Genomic DNA, 25410 nt, shown 5'->3' on the forward strand with positions numbered 1-25410 from the left:
AAGTGTGCCTCCCCGGTCTAGAGTGAGCAGCCTCGGCTCCTCTGATGACAGCCACAGTGTCATCTAAGCTGACTTTCTGATCTGATCTGTCATCTTAGTTGATCTAGTGTTTTTAATTTACAGCATAAATTGCAATTTTATACCACAGATTTTCATAAACCTGAATGTTTTTGAATCTGAATTTATTTAATTTTCAATTTTAAAAATGATCCTGTGAGCTGAACAGAACAGAAGTGAGTAGTGGACTCTGGTTTAGTGGCTAAATTTGAGTTTTCTTCTTCTTAATGTTTTAAATGCACGACAAACATTTTTATTTTGGTATTTTGAGTTAAGTAAATTGCAGTGTATTTATGGGATTGGTGATCGTGGGGAAAGACTCGCGTGTAGTCCTTGACAGCTTCTCTTTCAAACATAACTCCATTTCCTCTCTTAATCTCTAATACTACCTCCCACTCCCATTCCAACCTCCCCAAAATGATGATCTATGCACATACCCTCTCGCATAAAATGGTTGAAATGAAGTTAACCTATAACTACAAGGTCTTGCATATCCCCAATCAGCCCTAACCTCCTTAAAAATTGGGAGTCTGCAGGTCAAGAAGCATCACTTAGATAGGATTGTAAAGGACTGCTGTCTTATTGACATTTTTTTTTCCCCTTACAACAAATGGGTAGTGACATCATTCCAGTTTTTGTTCTATTTAGAGAAATAAAGTTTGTAGCGGGACCCAAATCCTTCCTAATCTATTGCAGTATTTTGCTCTATATACAGGTAAGTGTGTTAACAGACCAGGTGGATGCTCAGGGGGAGAAGATTCGAGATTTGGAATTTTGTCTTGAAGAGCACCGGGAGAAGCTGAATGCCACAGAGGAAATGCTGCAGCAGGTATGATCAGAAGCCGTCACTGAGGTGGGGTTTTCTTGCTCGCCTGTTTGAAGTTCTGCACTTGTTTGTTGTGTCCCCTCGGACGCAGCATTGAAGTTCATGATTCACCGAGACTGGCATATTTTAAGCAAAAACCGAGGGTAACAGGGTCTCAAAACACATGCATAACATAGAAAGCGTTCATGTAATTAGAATCTGGAATAAAATACTGATAGGATTATAGGTAGTTTTAATGTTCTTCTTTAAATTTGCATATGGTTTCCTAACCCCCAGATATGAGCATATATTTTATGATTAAGAAAAAAGATACGTACCATATGTGACTTTTATGGGGAAAAGAAAACAAACCCAAACTTGTAATACACCACACACACACACACACACACACACACAGTGCTCGTAGACGAGAGGACCTATAATATAGCGGGTAGGGTACGTACTGGAGGGAGACTGTTTCAGTTTGAGTCCTTGCTCTGCCACATCCTTGCTGTATGACCTTTGGCAGGTTTTCAGCCTCTCTGTTCCTCACCTTCCTCATTTGTTGAACAAAGATAATTCCTGAGTTATCTTTAGTAGGAGTTTCTGCTTTAGAAAGTTGTTTTGAGGATCGAACCACATCAGAACAGTGCCTAACGCAGAGCGACCCTGTCAGCATCAGTGTTCTCATCAGGCTTTGAAGCCGTTAAGATTTCTGCATATCTAGAGCATGTACGTCTCCCCAGGAAGTAAGCGCACACTTAGTTCTGCTCCATGAAGGTTCACAGAAGCAGATAATATTTTCAAATTTTATCTGTTTAGTGATTAATCTTTACCACATTCCCGACTTGATAGGTACTGCTTTGCAGGGTAAGACACAATCATATGTGGTGATTTGTAATAAAACAAGTTTTGAGTGTATCTCTTAAATTCCAATAGGAGCTTCTGAGTAGGACATCCCTAGAAACTCAGAAGTTGGATCTGATGGCTGAAATATCTAACTTGAAGCTTAAACTGACCGCTGTGGAGAAGGATAGATTGGATTATGAAGACAGGTTCAGAGACACGGAGGTAAGTGATACCCTCCCCCTTAACATACATATGCGTGTGCGTCTGTATATGTCATACACATATTTCCAGAGCAAGTTGAAATTCCTCGTAGGCGTGAGGGGGAGGTAGTTAATTGCTACGTGCTCTCGTTCATCCGTGCTCCTTTTTAGGAATAATCTTTAATTACATTGGCTTTTTTTACATTGACTTTTTAATCACTAAATGCTCATGGCAATATTTATTGTGAGACTTTTTGTTGTTCATACCTTTTTTTAAATTGTGAGACTTTTGATATGAAAGTTTAATGCTTTCATTAGTCTTTAGAAAGAACTTTTCACTTTGTGACATTTGGAGCTTCTCTCTGTTCGTCTGCCTGTATGTCCTCCTGTCCGTCCTCCTGTCCATCTGTAGTGGTTTTCTTCATTATGGAAATAATGGGTTTAAGTGTATCACTTTACTAATAGCCATTTTTAAATTTTACTGATTATTTTCTATATAATAAGTAGGTTTGAAAATATGTACAGAGAACATGCTTTTATTATATAATCATAAAAATCAGATTTTTAGAGTTTATTTAGTTTGGCCTTCTACTTTTGGTCTTGTCCACACATAAATCATACCAATTAAATAAAGCTCACTATACTTTTGTGAAATTTGGGATAGATTCTACAACTTGAAGTACCCATTTTTGTGGCTAAACATGTTTTGTTCTTTGGACTGTTTTATTGTTAATCTGGGTCTTTTATTTGCTTATTATTTGTTGTTGGGAAAAGAGAGCATATCCGTTTGAAATCTGTTTATTTGGAAAAAATTTGAAGATCTGCAGGACTCCCTTATCTCCCAGAGAATCTCTTCCTTTCTCTCTCTTTTGTTTCCTCGGTTGGAGTATGGAAAGTTGTCATACTGCATTAGAAACTGTGTCCCAAGAAGCGGAGAGGAGAACTCATTTAAGTATTCTTCCCCCTCTGTTTTCTTTGCACACGTTTCTTTGAAGCCAACTCTGTACCATCATGATAACGGGGTCCCTTAGGTATGTTACTAGCTGTGGGCAAGTCCCGCATAGACTGGCTTTAGTGAGATTTACTCCATTGCTATTTTCCAAATTCAATTTTCTGCCAAAATGGAACTGTAATGGAAGGTCTTGGCGTATGTGTTACTTCCTCAACAGCAAAAGGAAATCCCCAATTTAGTTCACGTTCAATCTTCAAAAGTTCTTTGTCAGTCACCTATATGAGCATGTTCCTCACTTGATTGAGGCTGGGGCTCTTAGAACAGAGCTGAGAAAGTCATCCAGTTTCTCTAAAATTGTCCCTTTTGTGCTTTCTTGAAAAAATCCATTTGGATATTTTCCTCTATTTCCTCTCTGTCATTCCCTGACTCCACACTTGCTGCATAACATGACAGAGTTCAGTCAACAGATGGACTGCGTGCCATGGAGGTTACTCTGGTGCAGGGAAAGACGTCGCAGTGTTCTGGTCAAGAGTTGGCCCTTTCCCTTGTGTCCATAAAGCTGAGGGGGAGTCATCCTGCATGACTGGTTAATTTGGATCGGGGATGTTAACCAAGCATTGGGACTAAATAGAAGTGGATGTGTTAGGATTTTTTGGTAAGACTCCAGAGCAGTAGTCACATCTCTTTGAGTTTGCGTTTTTTTAAAAAAGATTTTATTTAGTTGAGAGAAAAAGAGCGTGTGAGCGGGGGGAGGGGCAGGGGGAGAAGGTGAGGGAGAATCTCAAGAGACTTTGTGCTGAGTGAGGAGCCTGTCGTGGGGCTCGATCCCATAACCCTGAGCCGAAGATCAAGTCAGAGATGTAAGCGATTGAGCCACCCAGGTGCCGTGTCTGCATTTTTTTATTTTTTAATAAAACTTTTTTTTTTTTTCCTGGTGCTTCCTTCCTTTACTCATGCATTTTCAATCATAAACAAAGTGATCCTGTCATCAGACTTTCAGTAAACTCAATCCTTGATTTTTTTCTAAGATATTTAACACTATTGGTAAAATACCACATGCATATCTAGAGATTATAAACTATAATCTGATCAACCTCATTACATATAACAACAAATAAAATAGTCCTCAAAATTAAAACCGAATTGAATATGCTCTTTCCTATTTTTGTTCCCTTAATAAAATGTTTGGTGGGGGCGCCTGGCTGGCTCAGTCAGTAGAGTGTGCAACTCTTTTGATTTCAGGGTCATGAGTTCAAGCCCCATATTGGGTCTGGAGCCTCCTTTAAAAACAAACAAAAGTTTCCCTGGCTGTTTCATGAATCCAAAATTCCTTAACTTTGTCTTAGAATTTTAGATTATTTGGAGATTAATTTCTAAGAAAATATTGGAGTGGGGAAGAAATACAGGCACTTCTGAAAGATTAAGGGTAAAAGTCTTGAAATCCTGGAATTTTGAAGACTTGCCTGGAATGGCTGATAGGAGATGCTTAACACTATTCAACAGTGCCCCCTTCTGGTAAGAGTACAGATGCCAGAAATTACGTTTCTGCGCAGCCTGAAGTTTCTTGGAGAGGGAAAAGAGACTAGTAACAGGGGTTTTCTTTTTATAAAGAACTGAATTGGAAATAATTTGAATTCCATTATTTTAAAGTCTTATATTGAGCTATTTCCAGATTTTCCAGCTTGAGTGACTGTGGATAAACAGGACTTCTTTCAGGTTGGAGATTTACATTCATACTTAGTGTTGCCAGAAGGGAAATTTGGGTAGGGTTTGTTTGTTTGTTTTTTAACAGAAAAATTATCTCAATTTATAATTGTGGGTTTTTTAGTTACTTCTTTTTGCAAGTTGTCACTGTTTCTAAAAGAAGAGTTAAAATAAGACAATACCAAATAGGAATTCAAAGCTGCTAGCCATGAAAAAGTGGCAAGATATATATTAAAAAGACCAGGAGATGAAGGAAGGTCACTAAGAATTCTAGTATGCAAGAATGATTAATAAATGGGGGATACATAAATGGGAGAAACTGACTTTTTCCTTAGACTTGAATTCCGAACCTGTAGATAAGGAATCACAGCTAAAATGTTATTAAATGATGTCAAACAGTTCCTGACCTCATTCGTGAAAGGAGGAAACAGCTGTTCCCTTACTGAGGTACTGTACTAATAACAACTGTACTAGGGGCACCTAGGTGGCCCTGTCAGTTAAACCTCTGACTTGAATTTTGGCTCAGGTCAGAATCTCATTGAGCCTTGCCTAGGACTCCATGCTTAGCGGGAGTCTGCTTGAAACGTCTCTCCTTCTTCCCCCCTCTTTAGGAAAAAAAAATAAGAAAAAATAATTATAATAATAACTAATGAGGGGCGCCTGGGTGGCTCAGTGGGTTAAGCCGCTGCCTTCGGCTCAGGTCATGATCTCAGGATCCTGGGATCGAGTCCCGCATCGGGCTCTCTGCTCGGCAGGGAGCCTGCTTCCTCCTCTCTCTCTCTCTGCCTGCCTCTCCATCTACTTGTGATTTCTCTCTGTCAAATAAATAAATAAAATCTTAAAAAAAAAAAAAAAAAAAAAAAAAAAAAATAATAACTAATGAGTAATTATTATATAGTACTGTTAAGTAATTTAGGAAAGGCATCCCTCTCCCCATGTGTGAATCATTACTCATAGAAGTTTAGTAAGAAAGTTTTGTTTCTTATGGTATTGCTTCTTTTTTATGGCATTTTTGTATAGTTCTGTCATCTGTTTATTTGTGGCTCAGGAGTAGAGGACTTGTAAAATGAGGAATAAAAACATGTTAAGCATTGGTGGAGTCTTGATGGTTTGTAATAAAAAAAGAAATCCTTTCCACAGTATTTGAAGTTGGTATTGTATGGCATTCTGATTCCCTTTTCCTACTGTCTGGGCTCTAGACAAAAATATGTTACTGTTTCTTAGAACACTTAGACAAGTTTTACAAGCAAATTAGTTTTTGTTTTGTTTTGTTTTTCTAATGTGAAAGAGAAAAGCTTCTGGCTGTATTTGTATTATGAAAACCTTAGGATTATTTTCTTTTTTCTGTTCCAAATGTAAAATTCATGTTATGACAATGTATTTGTAAATTACAGGGCCCTCATCCACCCTCAAGCTGAGAATCCTTGGTTTAAAAGGTTTACATTTCAAAAAAAAACAATAAAAGGATTTAAATTCCATTCCATTCTCCCAGACTGGGTTGATGAACAATCTATAGTTTTGTTAGACAAAGGAAGAAATTGTAAAAATATTTTTACAAATAATCCACAGATCACTGAAAAGGCCCTAAAAGTAATGGCTTTACTAAAGAAAATTTTTCTAGTTAATTTTTAAAGTTGGAATCTATATAGTGATTTTTAGTCCAGAAATAGCTGATGATTGATGTATGCGATTGGCTACCTTTGTTAATCAAAATTGAAAGTCACCTTTTAACTCTTAAGCATAGGAGACAAACTGAGGGGGTTGCTGGAGGGGTGGGGGTGGGGGGATGGGGTAACGGGGATGGGCATTAAGGAGAGCACGTGATGTGAAGAGACTGGGTGTTATATAAGACTAATGAATCACTGACCTCTACCTCTGAAACTAATGATACATTATATGTTAATTATTTGAATTTAATTTTTAAAGAATTACCTTTGATTTCCATAATCTCATGATTGTGGGCTAGATGCATGGAGAATTTAAAATAGTGTTTTAACTAGAAAGATGCTTTGGGCCTCAGGGAGATACATTTATTTCCATTTGTCTGATCCAATTCATACAACCCAAACCCAGGGGCTTGTTGACTAGGTTTCCAAGCTGCTATTTTGGCCTACATAGGTGTGTTGTTGCTTTCCTGATATGTTTCATTGTTCCTCCTTTGACAGGGGCTAATGCAAGAGATCAATGATTTGAGGTTAAGAGTCAGTGAAATGGACAATGAAAGACTTCAGTATGAAAAAAAGCTGAAATCAACCAAGGTAAGCTTTCTCAATGGCAAAAATGTGTAAACAGCCTGACTCACTTACCTATGATCCATAATACAAGTTCTCAACTCAATAGATGATAAAGAAGTTATCTTACAAGTGAATGAAATTTCCCCCCAAGCTGGAGACTTTCTTGAATTTGAACACCACTATTCTGAATTTTTAAAAATTGGGGCTTTAACTAATCTAGTGAAACATAACCTGTTATTTCTGTTAGTTAACCTAACCTCCTTTATAAACCGATACTATTTTCTTGGATATTTAGGCTTGTCTTTTTCTATCTGTGGTTTCTTTCACACCTCTGTCTCTCTACCAGTCTTTAATGGCCAAACTTTCTAGCATGAAAATCAAGGTGGGTCAGATGCAGTATGAAAAGCAGCGGATGGAACAAAAATGGGAGTCCCTGAAGGTGTAGTAGACTTTGGGTAATGGGGTCCTGGGCCTGTTTGCTTTCTGGCTTGCGCTGTTTTGCCGTGATAGTGTTTTTTAGTAGCATGTGCATTCATCGTGTGTGTGTCCTCTGTTTTTTTAAAAATACATTTAAAAAAGCTGATGGAAGGGCCAGTGCGATCCCTGATGTTGTTTTCAGAAACATATGAAATAATTAATGAAAAATAATAAATGGGCAAAATAAAAATATTCATTTAGAAATTTGATCTCATCCTCTTAGAGTATCTGAGATCCAAGCTTGGTAAAATAGTTGTAAAAATGAACCTGGAAAAAAATATCCACTTTGCATCAGACTGCTTCTTCCTTTGGGACTTTCTTACAGGTTAACTGTATCGTGACAGTGAGTTGAAATTACTGCTGTAAAGAAGCTTTTTGCCAGTGCTACTGAAAATTCCTTGTACTTGGGATCCATGCCTATCATAAGTAAAAAGTATAGGGCCAGCTTTCTTGCTTCTTTGGAGATCTTCTCATAGTACTAAACACAATACCTACCTTAAGAGACTGAAAATAAAATGTTTATCAGTTATAAAAATACACTTATTAGCACTGCAGAGCTTTATTTTCTGTGCTAAAATACAGCCAGCAAAATTTCAGTTTGCTAAAGCTAATTCTTCACCAAAATTAAACTGAAAATTTAACATTAGTAAATAGAATATTGGACTTGGAATCTTTAATAGCTACATAGTAGACAAGAAGGGGGGGATTTAAAATCTGTTAAATCTTTTTTCCATTGTTGTGGGAGACTCTGTCCTTCTATTTTGGTGATGAAGATGAATTAGTTAGTCCCATGATTTGGCTAACATTGTTCATCACTTGCTACCTTACCCATCAATTAAGCTCTGCCTTGTTCATGCTCAGGGAACATGAATGCCATCTTGAAATACTAAATAAATCTCAGTCAAGTCTTGATATATATTTTCCAATTTGCATTTTATTTTGCTTTTATGACACTCGGGGTCTAATTCGATTATCATCCTGGATTAACTGGGGGAGGGTTTTTTTTTGTTTGTATAACATAAGCTTTAAAACTTAGGGCTACTCAGGTCCTAATTACACTTTAAAGCATTTTGTTTTAATTTGGTCACACAGAAACTTGAAACACTTATTCCAGAATTATTAGACATCGACCTTCATTAATTGTCTTGCTTCCTGCTTCCTCTTGCCACTGTCTGGTTTCTGAAGTCTGCATCTAGATTCCTATCGTTTTTTGTTTCATTCCCAAAAACTCATTATTGACTTAAGAGTTAACATGCTCCCTGAATATTCTCCTTTAGTCATAATTCCCTGTTGTAAAACGAGCTTATCATTTGTAGGACGAACTGGCATCTTTAAAAGAACAGCTGGAAGAGAAGGAATCTGAAGTAAAAAGGCTACAGGAAAAACTGGTGTGCAAGATGAAAGGGGAAGGAGTGGAAATTCTCGATCGAGGTGGGCACATACATTTGACATTTGTTCTCTTACTTTCTTAGAAACCTCCCTGTGCAGCCCTCCCTTCCTCCCCACACCTGCAAAAGAACCCCGTGTCAGTGGTGAGTCCTTTCAGAGAAAGGAGAAGGGTGGCGGAAACCAGCTGAGGCCAGGACAGCAGGGCCTCCTCCGAAACTCTTCCCTGTGCCTGGGGATCTAGTAGCTTCCTCTTCAGCAGCTGGAGGAGAGCAACTCTGTACTTCATGCGGTGTTTATTATGCATTACTAAGTTGTGAATTCTGTTGAGACAGTTCTTGTTCTGATGGCAGTACAAGGAAGGGATAGAAAGCATTAAAAGGGAACATTATCATGTCCCAGGTTTAATCTCCCTCTGAACTGAACTTGAAACAGCATGAACTAAGAGATTTAGAAACCGTTCCTACACTTTTGAGGGAAGAGAGGAAAGGACTTTGCATCTTTGGAAGATCAAGGAAAATTTCTTATGGTGGACTGAGCCCTCAACCTGCTAGAAAGCAAAAATAATCCTCTTTTTTGAAAACGTGTGTGAATTTATCAAAAATTTTTCTCATAACTGAGGAAGTTTGTCTTGAATATTGTATGGACTGTCATTTTTAATACACGTTATATGTGATAGAAAATAACTTGAATGAAATGTGTTTTTTATGTTATATTTGGAAATATAAATGCACAGAACACCTGACAACACTAGGTTTGATTTAACCTTTCTTTGCTATTATAAATCACTGTGGCATGCAAACTACAAAGCAACTTCTGACTCTTGAAACTAAAAATTCCATTGAGTGTAGCTTTAGTACATTTTTATGTGAGCATCGGTAACCTCACTGTCTGAACAATGAAGGGCTTCAATTAGGTTACCTGTAATGTCTTTCTTGGTTCTAGAATACCCTGGCTTTATATCCCTGTAGTTTTAATTCCCTATGGATCAGAAAGCTAACTCATCAACCATTGAAGGATTTTTCCCCCCTTGTGTATTTTGGCATATAATAGAATTCTGGCGTTGTATTTTTTTGTAGGAAGCTCTACACTCAACATGGGGTTGAAACTCACCTCCCCGAGATCAAAAATCACATACTATCTACTGACTGAACCAGCCAGGCATCCCTAGATTTGTGTAGTCTTTAAAGGATGTTCACAGATAGGTCATGCCTTTAGGGTTTTAAGAATAAAATGGAATCATGTTGTGGGCTAGAGGATGTGTTGGAGTAGTGGTTCCCAAAGACGGATACTGGTCTATGAACTGCTTATCGCCAACACACAGCCCGATAAACACAAGAGTCGGGAGCAATGTTTAGAAACTTCATAGCAATCTGATGTTGGCATAAGATCTCACTGCGTGATCAGTGGACTCATCTCATTGAACGGGAGGTAGACCATGTCAGAGTCATTGAATTTGAGTGGTGAGGTTCATGTGTCCTAAGCCAAGTGCTGACCCGTAATGGAAATGTTACAACCAAACATCACTAATGGTGTTTTCACCCCGTAGAGTGTAAGGACTGCTTGTATTCCACAGACCTAACTTTAATATGCCAGGAAATCAGGGTTCACAGAGAAGAAGTGACAGAGGTAGGAACTCAAATCTAGGTCTTTGGATGAATTATATTCTCTTTCTAACCTTACACAGAGCATCATGCATTGCAGTACCATTCCTAAAGCCACAAAATAGTGTTTAATATTCAGTTTTTATAGGGTTAGCTTCTTTATCTTAGGCAAAAGACTAAATAATAGTACTTTTAAAATATTTATTGTTGTAATGTATATACTAACTTCCAATTCGATGGGTTTTCCTGCACAGATGAAAATTTTAAAAAGAAGCTCAAAGACAAAAGTAAGGTTTTTGGTGTCTTTCCATCAGCCTTTAAATTCACCAAAAGTACTACTGGGACTGTTCTTTGCATGTGTTTTAAAAACATTTATCTCACCAAAGATGTGAAGTTGCTTCATCGATAAGCTCTCCATTTCTTCAGAGTGCACAAAATAGAGGGTAAATAAACAAACAGTAAAAACAAGGAGTTAAAGGTCATTTTGCTGATTTTTCCCCCCCCCCCGATTCAGCCCTTTTGCTCCACAGGGTATAGCAGAACACCCGGAGTAACAGAGGGGAGGAAGAATTTTTTTTATAGTTCGGGAGACAGAATATCAGAGGAGAAAATTACTTTTCAAGGTTTTGTAGCCCACTTCTTCCCTGAGATCTACATTAGGAACTAAACATACCCTGTTGGTGTTAGACAAGAGATTGTACCCAGGCTGATTAACAGAACCCAGATTATCTAATGCATCATCGAGATAAATCATTAATTAATAGACTCTTTCCTCCAGATGTTGAATTCTTACACCCAGAGAATTGGGCATCAAAAAAAAAAAAAAAAAGGCAATTTCTACAGAATATACCTTCATATTGAAAGTGTTGTATCAGTGATGAATGATGCATTTTAAAACTTACCTTAAGTAGTAGTTTGTTTGTTTGTTTTTCTCAGAAGCAGGTAACCTTAGCTCAATTTTTTTTTCTGTTTGAATTTTTTAAATTTGTGATTTCGTTTTAGGTTGACATTTCATCTTAAAATATTGGTTCTTTTATTATTAAAGTAATGTGCTTTTGTATTTGACTGTCAAATTTTAAGGAAAATCACATTTACCTTTTAAAATAGTGTCAGAAATGATGTTTATAGATGAAGCAAAGTACTTATCCTTCTGTATGGAACCTACAACCAACTTCATAGCATGACTGCTATAGATGCCACATTCCATCAGGCTCTTGCCATTCATGCCTCCATCTTGGTTAAAACTGAGTATCCTGTCCTCTGCTTATGTCATTGTGTACACCGTCCATCGCTTTCGCCCACTGCTTTCTAGGTTTCTTGTTTCTTTTTTTTTTTTTTAATTGAAAAGCTGTGTTTTCATGGTTGTAGCACTGAAATTTCACCTTCCGTGTTCTCGTGAGGATTTTGTTATTGCTTCGAGAGAGGGTAGTTAGCTCTGACCCATATTGTTTGCTTTCTGGAGTGATAACTATTCAGGCGACATGGAAGGTGTTCATTTTTCAGATTTTCCCCAAAAGAGGATATGGACGGTAAATATTTCATTAAAACACTTCAGTCTGAAGAGTCAGCCCCTTGTTATTGTCACACACCTTAACAAAACTGACTTCTGACGTGTTCTTGTGATATTTTCAGATATTGAAGTACAAAAAATGAAAAAGGCTATGGAATCTTTGATGGCAGCAAATGAAGAAAAGGTATCTAGATGAAATTAAAATATTTATGTGGGAGTGTACCACCATTTTGATCATTCCATGGGTTTTCTTGAGATATACCAGGTTGGAAGAACCCTACACACTACTGATGTTGAGGGACAGCCGTTCTGCCTTTCTACCTTCATGTGCCTGCTCTCGGTGATGGCAGTTGTCATTGTGACTGTGTGGGTAGAGTGGTGACCGGCAGCACTGGGTCCACTGAGATCTCCCTCTCCCACCTCCCTGTGAATCTGGAAAAATGTTCAAGCCCTCAGATCATTTCTTTATATTCAGGTGGGAAATGAGAGAAAGGATACAGTCCATAGTGCATCCTTTCTGGGCTTGCATGAACTCTGAAAGGGGTGGTCCCTGACAACTGTTAGCTTCCCAATGAGGTTAATTTTCTTCATATCATTTTCTTCACACTCCTGGATTCTTTCACATGAGGGATTGTCTCTGTTCTCCTGAGAGGTGAGATACGAGAACAGAGGCATCAGTACCATGAAATAAAATATGGCCCTAGGCTGTCTTTTAGCTTTGTTGGCCAAATGCCAGGGACTCCAGAGTCTTCTTTCCTGTTGCTTCACTGATTTCATTCTGATGAGAGCAGGGAAACAGTGTCCTCTAAAGCAAGGTGTTTTTTCATGGCCTACCTGATCAGCCATATACCCAGCGGACAGCAACAGTCGGGTTCAGCTCGCATCATCAGAACTACTCTTACACCTCATGTTACTCAATGAATACAACGAGGAGGCATTTTCCCAAGAAAAGAGTCATTTCAAGGAAGTAAAAAAACAAGCAGCTGCCAAAGAACTTTGCCTTGATCTTTTTGTCTCATCTTGTTTCTTTCTCTAATTCTTGTGTTCTCTGTTTTACTCTATATTTTTGCCGTTCATTCTCTTTATTTGCTCTTTATTAGGAAATAAACTCATTGCCCTCTCCACCCACCTATATTTAGGTTTCTTTTTGCTAGTCTTTACCACTGTGGAATAAAAAGGAAAGTCATTAGCAAGGGGCCCATGTAGTTTTTACTTTATTTATTTATTTTTTTTTTAAGATTTTATTTATTTGAGAGAAAAACAGCGAACAGGGAGCTTGATATGGGGCTTGATCCCAGGACTCTGGGATCACTACCTGAGCCAAAGGTAGACGCATAACTGACTGAGTCCCCTCGGTGCCCCCATAGCTTTTACTTTTAAAAAAGTAATCACAAATTCATTTAGTCTTAATTTCTCTCTCTCAAAAAGCATCAATAACAAACAAATCTCCCAGTGTTGACTGAGGGCTTACTAGACATTCAAACTGCTTTAGGAGCACCAACGCTGACATAAGTTTTTAGTAGTTCCAGAAGGCTTCAAAGAGGTTGCATTTGAGCAAAATCTGAGGAAAGGCAAGAGTTGTTTATCAGGAAAACGAAAGCTGCTAAGGAGAGTATCTATGAACTAAACATGTCTCAAAAGCCCAGACTTGGCACAGCCTAGTGCATGTTGGGAAAGTTCAGAATGAGATAAGGTAGAGGGGTATATGAAGCTGACATTTACACAGGTTGACAGGGTTTTTGAAAACCTTATTTTGGATTTGAGGGCTCCTGGGTGGCTCAGTTGGTTAAGCACCTACTTTCGGTCAGGTTAACGACCACAGGGTCCTGGGATTGAGCTCCACATCAGGTTCCCTGTGGGAGCCTGCTTCTCCCTCTCCCTCTGCCCCTTCCTCCTGCTGCTGCTTCTCTCACTCTCACCCTCTTTTTGTCTCGAGTAAGTAAAAGTCTTTGAAGTAATTTTTTTGGGGGGGATTTGAGAACAAGTTTCTAGTTTGAGTAATGAGGTGAATGATAGTGCCCTCAAAGAGTTAAGGGAATCTAAGCTCAAGTACCAGGGGCAAATAATGAGCTTAATTTTAGAGACATTCACTTTGATGTGTTCATGGGACTTTTAAAAGGAGATTTCTCATAGAAAGTTGGAAAATGAGTCTAAATTTGGGGGTTAATGTATAATTATAGATGGGGTAAGGAATGAACCCAGTCCATTTTAGGAAAAATACAGAATTATAGATTTTCGGAGACTAAGCTATAGTTGATATGTAAATTAGCTTTTGCTCCATGACAAATCACATTTATTATTTCTCATACTTCTGATGGTTGATTAGGGGGTTCTCCTGGTCTGGGCTGGCTTTGTTGATCTCTGCAGTTAGCTGGTGGGTGGGATGGGGCTAGATGGTCTAGGCTGGTGTGACTCACATGTCTGGTGATTAACATCCTTGCGTAGATTGGGCCCATCTGGGATGTCTCTTTTCCAAATGATATCTCGTCTTCCATTAGACTAGCCTGTGCTTCTTCACATAGTGAAGGTTCCCTGGAGCAGAGAGAGAGGGCAAACCCTAACCACATTTGTTGATATCTCTTTGACCAAAGCAAGTCACATGGCCAGGCCCAAAACCAGTGAGAGAAGAGCTAGGGAGCCCATTTTTTTAGGATCCACCAGAGTGGGGGTAAAGGACAAAATCTTAAAGCACTAACATTTTATAGACTGGGCTGGGTAGATAGTGGAAGTAGAATATCTTCTGGTCAAGGAATTAAGAAATCAAAATAGAAGAAAAGAAAGAGTGGAAAGAAAAGTGAAGGAAAAAGGAGGAAAGAGTGGGGTCAGTCAAGTATCAGAGGTCAAATTAGAAAAAGGATGAAAAGTTCTCTTATTTTTAGTAAATATGAAGTCTCTGATGACTCTGATGACTAATTGGTACAACTTTGGCTGAGTGTTTTGAGAAGAGAAAGGCCAGATTATGATTGATGACAGCAGGTAAAGACAACAGGTGTAGTAGATCTTTCTTTCAAGACCTGCCCATAAGTTGGAGAGGAGAATAATTAAAGTTGATTTTTTTCTTGTTTTGTTTTTGTTTTTGTTTTGTATCTTATTACCTTGTTTTGTTTTTGTTTTTAAAGATGGCAGCTGAAGGATAGGATCTCTAAATTTAGAGGTACTTTTTCTCTATCTCTGATGTACGTAGGAAAACTGGTAAAATGTAGATATTACCAGTTTTACTAAAGTTTAGAAATATTCCTTGAATAATGTAAATAATTCATGTCTCCCTATTCTTTGTGTTGCAATTACTTTTACTGTTTAAAGTCATAGTTTAAAGATGACAATTTATTTTATTAATAGGATCGGAAAATAGAAGATCTTCGACAGTGCCTGAATAGGTACAAGAAGATGCAAGATACAGTGATACTGACCCAAGGTAAAAAAGGTACTGTAGCTCTATAGGTTTTTCTACTTTACTTGATTTTAAGTGGCTATGAACTTTAACATTTGTTTTCATTTTCCTGGAATATCCATTATTCCAAAATAGTTTGTTTATTCATTTATTCAACAATATCATTAGGAAACAGTATCACACACTTTCTTGGTGAGTAGGCCAAAGAGAATACTGTGGACTGGTTGGTCAAGGAGAACCTCTGTGTGGAGTTCATCAGATAGCATTCTAGACAGAACAGTGTGTTCTAGAGCCTGTGGGGAGGGGCATCTGGGTGGCTCAGTGGGTTAAGCATCTGCCTTCAGCTCAGGTCATGATCCCAGGGTCCTGGGATCGAGTCCTGCATTGGCCTCCCAGATCAGCAAACAGTCTGCTTCTCCCTCTACCCTTCCCTCCTGCTTATGCTTTCTCTCTCTCTCTCAAAAATTAATAAGTAAATTTTATTCATTCATTCATTCATTTATTAAAAGAGCCTATGGGGAAAATGGGCTCGGTGTATTTAAGAAGTAAAAAGACCGTTGTGACTGACTGGAAGGAAGTGATCAGGGGGAGAATGAGAGGAGATGAGCCGAGCGGATAGAAGTTAGCGTTGGCCAGGTCAGGCAATGTGAGGCATTCAGCTCTGTGAGCCCAGAGGGATCCACTGAAGGGTTTTTACAAGTCTGCGGCATTTTCGTAACAAATGGACCATATTGGGAGGAGGGAGCAGTATCAGAAGAAGAGAAGCCAGTCAAGAGGCTCTTGCAGGATTCCAAATGGAATGTTAATAATGGTACTGATTAGAAACACATTTTGGTGTTCGAACTAACACAGTGGTGTGACGAATTAGATGAGAGTGAAGAAGAGGAAAGAATCAAGAAAGACTGATGTTTTTGACTAAAGCGACCGGGGTGGGGGGGTGATGATTCCATTTACCAAGGTAGCGAAGCCTAGTGAGGGCACACTGAAATGATTAAGGGGGGTTGTGTTCAAATTGAATGTGTTAAGTTAAAACATAAAATAAAACCAAAACCATAAGACATCTAAGTAAAAATAGTCACGCTTTGATGGGGATTAAGGAGTGCACTTGTTGGGATGAGCACAGGGTGATGCTGGGAAGTTTTGAATTACTATATTGTATACCTGAGACTAGTATTACACTGTATGTTAATTAGAATTAAAAACTTAATAACAGGGACGCCTGGGTGGCTCAGTTGGTTAAGCAGCTGCCTTCGGCTCAGGTCATGATCCCAGCGTCCTGGGATCGAGTCCCATATCGGGCTCCTTGCTCCGCAGGGAACCTGCTTCTCCCTCTGACTCTGCCTTCCACTCTGTCTGCCTGTGCTTGCTCTCACTCTCTCTCTCTCACAAATAAATAAATAAAATCTTTAAAAAAAAAAAAAAAACTTAATAACATAGTTATGCCTTTTGATGTGGTATTATTTTATAGGTGCATGGTTCAGTTGGCCATCCTCAAATGTGGAAAATCTCTGGGGGTCATTTAAAACAAAAGTGTTAAGAACTTTGGAAGTTTTCTCATTCATTAGCAATGCAAGGTGGGGTTATTTGCTCTAAAAGTAAACATGAGTAATAAATTTTTTCAGAGATACTTGTGAAATACTCAGATTTTGGAATTTCAATTTCGATGAGTTCAAAAAGAAAGAAAATCCTACTTCAGACGAGGATTTCTGAGAGGGGGAAAAAAATGGATCTTCATCTTATTTTCCACAGGACTTAGTGTATGTTAAAATTTTAAATACCCAAATGAGCAAGCAAATGAACCTCTGTCAGTGTTCTTACAGCGATTCTCATCACTCAGCATTTTCTCTGCCTTCAAGAGAGTGTCTCTTTTTAGACAGTATTGCAAATTAACAAGTGATTAATTTTTACGTAGTCATAACATTTATTTTTTTTTAAAGATTTTATTTATTTATTTGACAAAGAGAAAGATCACAAATAGGCAAAGAGGCAGGCTGAAAGAGAGGGGAAAGCAGGCTCCCTGCTGAGCAGAGGACCCTGAGATCATGACCTGAGCCGAAAGCAGAGGCTCAACCCACTGAGCCACCCAGGCACCCCTGTAGTCATAACATTTAAAACAGTATTTGATTTTATAGAATCTCAATACTGTAGTTTTTATATTTAAAAATCAAAGGAAAACATTAATTTCTATAATTATGAAACATAAGAAAATCAAGAAAAGAGGTATTCTTCATAATTGCACTGACATGATCATTTTTGTCAGTTTCGTGGGGTTTTTGTTGTTGTTGTTGTTTGTTTAATCTGGTTTTGTTTTAAAATAGACTCCATGACCAGCATGGAGCCCAACATAGGGCTTGAACTCACGACCTGGAGATCAAGACCTGAGCAGAGATTGAGTCTGACGTTTGGAGCACTTGGGTGGTTCAGTTTGTTAAGCGTCCGACTCTTGGTTTCAGCTCAGCTCATGATCTTCTGGGTCGTGAGATCAGGCTTTACCTTGGCTCTGCACTCAGGTGGAGGCTACTTGAAGATTCTTTCCTTCTGTCCCTCCCCTGGCCTGTGCGTGCATGCAATGCTCTCTCTCTCTCAAATAAGTAAATAAAGTTTAAAAAAAAAAAAAAGAGAGAGAGAGAGAGACACTTAACCGAGATACCCAGGCACCCCTCCTGTACTTTTTTTCATCTAATTTAATGCATATAAAATGTGTAGAAAAAGGAGGTTGTTTTTCGTTTTCTTTTCCAAAGTTAGTTGTATTATTTTACATTGCCAACAGCAATGTATCACTTGCCAACACTTGGTATGGTATTTGAAACTTCACAATCCTGTACATTTGATATGATTTTGATTTAATTGGTTTAGTGTTTAAGTATTCTCATCACAAGTCCCTCATGATGAAAAGTATTGGACATCTTATCATGTACTTACTGACATTTGTATATTAAAAAGAGGGAGTTTTTAACCACCATTGAAAATTATGTCCTGTTCTTTTTTTTTTTTTTTTTTTTTTTTTTAGATTTTTTATTTATTTATCAGAGGGGAGGGGAGAGAGCGAGCACAGGCAGACAGAATGGCAGGCAGAGGCAGAGGGAGAAACAGGCTCCCTGACGAGCAAGGAGCCCGATGTGGGACTCGATCCCAGGATGCTAGGATCATGACCTGAGCCGAAGGCAGCTGCTCAACCAACTGAGCCACCCAGGCATCCCAATTATGTCCTGTTCTAATGAATAGTTTATAAACAGTGATTTCTAACTAGTATTTGTATTTACTTAGTCCTTAGAGAATGCGAATAATACCTACATTTTAATGAAATTAGAATAAATGCCTAATAAAAATATAAGAAGGTAAGTCTAGTTAACAGCTTTAAATGAATTTAGGATTTTGTACTATTCAGAGAATAGTGTTTTAAGCATCATTTTTTGGTTTTAAAAAAGAATATCTGACATAGTTGTTCAGCAGCTAATCCTTTTCATTGCTGAAGATGTAGAAGTAGTTCTCAAAGTTGGCCGCTTTCCTGGGTATGTGGTTGCATTTGTCCATAAGGCTGTTCTTTCTTCTTTAAAATAAATGGCACAGAAGGATCATCTTAAGGAATCAGAAGATTGCCTATTGTTGTTTTTTCTTCTTTATATGTATGTGGTTTTTGTTTTGTTTTGTTTTAAGAACACAGAAATGATGATGTGAGTGCTGTGAAATGTGTAAACCTGGCAATTCACAGACCTGTACCTCTGGAGATAAAAATACATTATTAGTTTATTAAAAATTAATAAAAAAATAACGACACAGAAATGATGAATGATGAATATTGAGTTTCTCATGGTGACTGTGTTGCTGTTCAGAATTAGTTTGTTGTACCACCGATATTGTCCAGCTTGGTTGTTTCTGAACTGAAATTTGTAAAGCCCCAAATTCTGAAATAGCTATTAATACCACCCTCAGGCTCCAGGTGCTCATAGTTTAACATTTCTCCTAGAGGTCCTCTTGTTATTTTTCTAAGGATTTCAAAGGAAACTCACTTTTGATTTTTGAGGATGGGAAAAATTTTTATATTCAGTTGGTATTCTTCCTCCAAAAATGAAATGTAAATGAAAAGCTGCCATTCTTCTCCTTTTCCTAGACCAAGATGGCGACTTTGACGGTCTGCTCACTTCTGGTTCCGTCTCCACTTTGCTGGATGCGCAGGGTTTTAGTGACCTGGAGAAAAGTGTATCATCTACACCAGTCACGGGATCTCCCAGTCGTGACCCATTTAACACAAGTGTTCCAGAAGAGGTATTTACAGACTCTCAACATTATCTTTGTAGTGAAGAGACTGTGTCATTGAAGGTTAAAATGCTGTTGACAGCAGGAAAGACCTGGGATCTTTTCTCAGTGTGGCTACTGACTGAGTCTTAGCAATTTTCATGTCAAAACTCAGTCTCCTAGGACTTTATTTGAAAGATTGTTTTTTTCCCCCCTCTTTAATAAATAAATACCTTGGGCAATGTCAAAATTGCTTAAATAATTCAGGAAGAACATGGAAGAAAGATGTCATCCTAAATAGATTACAATCTACACAATAATAATCTTTATTAGTAAAGAACAAGTAGGGAATAAATGAAGAGGGATAACGTGAGATTATATAAAGAAGTTGGTTTTAGTCACTTCCAATGTTGTCTCTGAAAAATTCTGGTCTAAAATCTTCCCTGACTTCTTTAGACTTGGAAAAAAGCAGCTGGACAGGAATATTTTGTCTTGAACTCATTTACTTTTCTTTCACACATCAGACTGGTGCCAAAATCTGTTTCCATTACCTATTGCAAACCACCCCAAAAATTTGTGGCTTGAATGACAGCACTTGTTTTGCTAACAAATGTGTGATGTGGGTAAGGCTCAGCAGGAGCATTTCTTCTTCGCTCCACTGGGCAATAGTTGGAATGGTGTGAAGGCTGGAGGCTTGAGTCATCCGAAGGCTACCCATTTTTATATCACATGGTTGGTTGGTACTACTGTTGGACAGGACCTCAGCTGAGGCCCTAGCTGGAAATACCTGTGACTCCCTGGCTTTCTTCTAGCAGAGCGTTTAGATCCTAAGGATGAGCATCCCAATAAGAGGACTGGGCATATTTATATCATCTTTTATGCTATGACTCGGAAACCCTGTGGCATCTCTTCTCCTGTAGTCACAGGCCCACACACATTCACAGAGAGGAAACAAAGACCCTACCTCTTGATGGACAAGTAATATCACATTTGAGAAGAACACATGGGATGGCATATACCCCTACGACCATATTCGACCAGTACAACTGCCCTCCACTCTCTGGCTACAATCATTTATATCCCTCCCCCATGCAAAATGTCCTCATCCCCTCGTCAAAGACCTCTTGGTCTTATTCCAGTCAGGCTTCCGCATCCCAAGACCTTGTCATCCAGACCCGGTCAAGATGTAGGTGCAGCTGCTCAGGTTTGGCTTCTCGAGTAGCACTCCATTCCATGTAAAGAACCAGGAAATTCAAGGTCAAGTCATTTGTCCCCTACACACCTGACATGCAGTGGTGGAATGGGCATAGTAACTACTGGGCATTCCCATTCAAGAAGAGGGAACATAGACATGGAAGACACCCACGTATCATTAGTCAGTAGCAGTTCCCAAATCCAGCCAGGCTCGTGTGGCCAGTTCCTTGACAGGGCCCAGACCTTTGGGCTCTTGGTTGTTCCTTGGGAGTCATCTTTCCATTTCCAGGAGAAAGAACCTGTAATTGCAGATGAGTTGTTTTCTGCAAAAGTATCTATACGGGTCTAGGGCCTTCTGCCTTCTACTATCTCTGTCCCTCTTGGTTCTGTTTGGTATAATATTTTATTCATTTGGCATTTCTTATGAATCAATTTATAATCCACTCCGTCAGGTAAAGGATATCCACAATTATCTTCACCATAAGACTTTCTCTATCTTAAGTTTTCTGTATGGCTGCTATGGAATATCCCTCTGTTTTTAGAGTTGTCGAACTTTTTGAAGGTTTCAATGAGACAGCTGTACCTTAAGTCTTCCTGAGGTCTTAACCTAGGCACACCCGTGGCTTCCTGACAGCACCTCCCTCTTTGCCCTAGAACTTTTAATTTTAGTGCAGTGTACTGTCTAGAGAAACTGGGAATGGGAAAAATTGTTTTTGTTATTGTTGTTTTTGTTTTTTAACTAAATAGTCTTGACTACCTTATGTTTTCCAATTCCCCCTTTGGTCGTCTTTCCTTTAACATATTACTGTATTCAGTGAAAAAAAAACCAAGTGGCATCTTTTCTTTTCCTATCTATTCCTGCTGATTACCTAATGAGAAAATGAAATTTGAATTGCATGAAAATGAATTCAAGGAGGAAACATTTCTCTCTTCACTATAGGAGAGGGCTAAAAGATGTCAGTCATAAGGATTACTGGGTAGGGGAAATTGGAAGGTGGTGATCAAAAGGTACGGACTTCCAGTTATAAGACAAGTGTGCTGGGGGTATAAGGTACAACGTGATGACTATAGTTAACACTGCTGTCTGTCTGGTATGCTGGAAGGTTGCTAAGACTGTAGATCCGAAAAGTTCTCATTGCAAGGAAAAAAATGTGGTTTTTTTTCCTTTCCTTTTCTTTTTTCTTTTTAATTTATACGGTACTGCATGTCAGTGATATCCCAATAAAATTGGAAAAAAGAGGCAAAGGATTAGTTAAGGAATAAAAAATATTTTAGAGGGGGAAATAAAAAATATGTTAGAGGGGAAAATCCCCTAATTGCTAATTATATTTCTACTGAAGGGAAAAATAACATTTGACAGTCAATGAGTATGCTTGCTGCCTATTTACAGAATGGCAGATGTTACATGTAAGATTTGCCCAGATAGTCTCTTTAAAAAAAGTCTTTCCTATGTGAACTGTACTTTAATGAGATTTTTCGTTTGGAACCAGAATGATTTGATGAGGATTGAGTGTGTTCAGCCACATTGTTAAAGAAGAGCTAGGAGGGAGATTGGAGTTGGGAGTTAAAGTCCTAAGTTCAAAACGAAATCAAGGAAATGGATCAGTTTGTTAGTGGGCCATTTCCTTCCCCATGTTAGGAACCCGGGGAGCTACTGTGAACTTGACAACACAAGGGATGATGGCTCAATAATTCGCCCAGAACTAATCATAAAGATTCAAATTAAAAAAAAAAAAAAAAAGATAGTGAAGTAATCTCCTATTTTACAGCAATAGGACTTCTTAAAGAACAAAATTCAGGGGCGCCTGGGTGGCTCAGTAGGTTAAGCCTCTGCCTTCGGCTCAGTTTATGATCTCAAGGTCCTGGGATCAAGTCCCACGGTGGGCTCTCTGCTCAGCAGGGAGCCTGCTTCCTCCTCTCTCTCTCTCTCTCTCTCTGCCTACTTGTGATCTCTCTCTGTCAAATAAATAAATAAAATCTTTAAAAAAAAATTCAGCTGAGAAAATTTTTAACACAGGGATGATGGCTCTGTAAATTGCCCAGAACTAATCATAAAGATTCCAAAAAAAAAAAAAAAAAAATCGCGAAGCAACAAGATCGGACTTGTTGTTAAAGAACAAACTTCAACTGAGTAAATTTGCAACATCTTACTGGCTTTATTCAGCAATTTATGAATCAGGCAATGTCCGTTTTAGCAGATGGAAAGGAACTCTACGGATCTGTACAAAATGAAGGGCTTTTTTTTTTTTTTTTTTTAATTTTTTTATTTTTTATAAACATATATTTTTATCCCCAGGGGTACAGGTCTGTGAATCACCAGGTTTACACACTTCACAGCACTCACCAAATCACATGCCCTCCCCAATGTCCATAATCCCACCCCCTTCTCCCAAACCCCCTCCCCCCGGCAACCCTCCGTTTGTTTTGTGAGATTAAGAGTCACTTATGGTTTGTCTCCCTCCCAATCCCATCTTGTTTCATTTATTCTTCTTCTACCCATTAAGCCTCCATGTTGCATCACCACTTCCTCATATCAGGGAGATCATATGATAGTTGTCTTTCTCTGCTTGACTTAATGAAGGGCTTTTTTAGGCCGAAGGAAGCAGGAGCAGAGGATCAGGCTAGTCATTTGCTGGTAGGGTTACTTTCCTTAATGTGCAGCAAAGAGAAGTCTCGGGGCAGGGTGGGTCAGGTAACTTACTAAGGGCAGGCAAGTGCCGATTGGTTGACCTAGGTCTGCCTTTTCTTGGAGTGCCGAGCACGGAAACTTAGCTAAGCTTGGGTTTACTGACATGGAGCTTAACACGAACCACTCCGTCTTGGGCCCAATCAGATTATTTCAACAGACTTCACATGTTATAACCTCTTAGTGTCAAGGAATGAGACCACCGCTCAGTAACTGGAACAAAAAACCACAGAGCTAAATGTATTGCTTATTTAGTTACCTCGGTGAACTTTGTTGGTAAGGGACAGTCTCTTTGATCATATGTGGGGCATGTGGGGTTGCTTGGAGCTCAGGGATTGAGGGACTCTCAGAGGCTAGAGAGAGTTGACATCCGCTGTGGATGTGTGGTTACAGAAGTGAGACTGTCATTGATTGATTGGCATCTAGAAGTGTGTTCCAGGTTGTAAGTCCCTACCTTCCTGGCTGACTTCAGAAGGAGGGACGGTCACTGATTGGTTGGTTGACTGGCAGACTGAATTCACTGAGGAAAATTTTATTTTTTTATCACAATATTTTTTAAGTGATTCATGTATTGTAGTTTATGATGGGCTCTTACACCATACTGCTCTACAGTCATCGAAAATTATTTAACCCCAGAGTATAAAATTTCTTCCATAGATTCCATCCTTAGGGTACACAAAGCATTTGTTTAGGAAGGTGTTTTTAGGCATTTTTGTTGTTGCTGCTGTAGTATTATTAAGCCAAGTGTTTTAAGTGGTATCCACAAAGAACTGGTTTGGGGGGTGCCTAGGTGGCTCAGTCGTTAAGTGTCTGCCTTCTGCTCAGGTCGTGATCCCAGGGTTCTGGGATGGAGCCCCTCATCAGGCTCCCTGCTCAGGGAAGTGGGAAGCCTGCTTCTCCCTCTCCCACTCCTCCTCCTTGTGTTCCCTCCCACCATGTCTCTCTCTGTCAAATAAATAAAATCTTAAAAAAAAAAATCTGGTTTGAACAACATTCTATATTAGACTAGTGATAGAAAATAAAGTGAAAACAGGTGTGTTTACAAAGCACTTTACCCAAATCTCATCTCAAATCATGACAACCCTGTCAGGTAGGCATTGCCATTCTCATGTTACAGAGGAGAAAACTGGTGCCCAGTTAAGTGACTTGCATAAGGTTAGAACCAAAATTTTTACTAGGGCTTAAAGTTGTCAGGATCAACTATTGACTTACTTGATGGTATTTATTATGTTTTATTCAGAACCAAGTTCAAAAATGACCTTCCTTGGGGCACCTGGGTGGCTCAGTAGGTTAAGCCTCTCCCTTCGGCTCAGGTCATGATCTCAGGGTCTTGGGATCGAGCCCTACATCGGGATCTCTGCTAAGCAGGGACCTGCTTCCCCCCTCTCTCTGCCTGCCTCTCTGCCTACTTGTGATCACTCTCTCTCTGTCAAATAAATAAATAAAACCTTAAAAAAAAACATGACCTTCCTCCAGAATGTTTTCTCTGACTTTAACAGTCATTGATGTTTATATCCAGAGACCATTTTATAAATAGAAGAATAGTGTTTTTAAACATAGGTGTATGAAATTTTTTTGATGGACCATGTAATTGTCTCAGTTATTTTTATTTTATCTCTGTGACTTCTGTCTTATTTATTGGATTTTTTACTTTTTCTAATTACATTACAGTTCCACACCAGCATCTTGCAAGTTTCAATCCCTTCATTACTGCCAACATCTAAGGGCCTGGAAACGTCTGAAAGCGCAAAATTGCCTCTTCAACCAGAGACTTCATTCGAAGAAAGGTATGTCATTTATGACCCAACATTGCAATATAAATGTTCAGCAGAGTAGATCAAGCAAACACAAGAGTGCATTGCAATTTATTTACAGACACAGGTTTTACTGTGAGAGGCAAGAAACTATAAGGCATGTGCCAGGGGACTAGTGTAAATCAATCACTACAGTCAGTTCTGGATTATTGAAATAAAGGGTGTGAAGCAAGAAGTCCTAGGGCAGGAGTCCAGGGAGTTGTGGTGTTCAGGTTAGAGAGAGATTTTAGGGGACTCATTTTATGTCCTAAGTCATGGGGGGCCGCAAGTGGGTCCCAAGCCCCATAGCAATGGTCATGTGGCCCAGGCTG

At 38.8% G+C, this 25410-nt stretch overlaps 1 protein-coding gene across 11 annotated transcripts in view; it reads left to right on the forward strand.

The window, feature by feature from the left end:
- The window catches only part of PPFIBP1 (PPFIA binding protein 1), a 177583-nt gene that overhangs the window by 132223 nt on the left and 19950 nt on the right, over window positions 1–25410 (forward strand). For 6 of the 11 annotated variants that reach the window (XM_059187571.1, XM_059187572.1, XM_059187573.1 and 3 more), the window contains 10 exons: window positions 773–886; window positions 1802–1933; window positions 6733–6825; window positions 7148–7240; window positions 8595–8709; window positions 10523–10555; window positions 11901–11962; window positions 15118–15202; window positions 19281–19435; window positions 24957–25072. In XM_059187571.1, the coding sequence (XP_059043554.1) occupies window positions 773–886; window positions 1802–1933; window positions 6733–6825; window positions 7148–7240; window positions 8595–8709; window positions 10523–10555; window positions 11901–11962; window positions 15118–15202; window positions 19281–19435; window positions 24957–25072 (998 nt within the window). The remainder of the gene's footprint in view (window positions 1–772; window positions 887–1801; window positions 1934–6732; window positions 6826–7147; window positions 7241–8594; window positions 8710–10522; window positions 10556–11900; window positions 11963–15117; window positions 15203–19280; window positions 19436–24956; window positions 25073–25410) is intronic. The other 5 variants (XM_059187570.1, XM_059187579.1, XM_059187569.1 and 2 more) reach the window with 3 other exon arrangements.

Source organism: Mustela lutreola, chromosome 8, assembly GCF_030435805.1.
Source record: "Mustela lutreola isolate mMusLut2 chromosome 8, mMusLut2.pri, whole genome shotgun sequence".
In the NCBI taxonomy this organism is placed as follows: Eukaryota; Metazoa; Chordata; class Mammalia; order Carnivora; family Mustelidae; genus Mustela; species Mustela lutreola.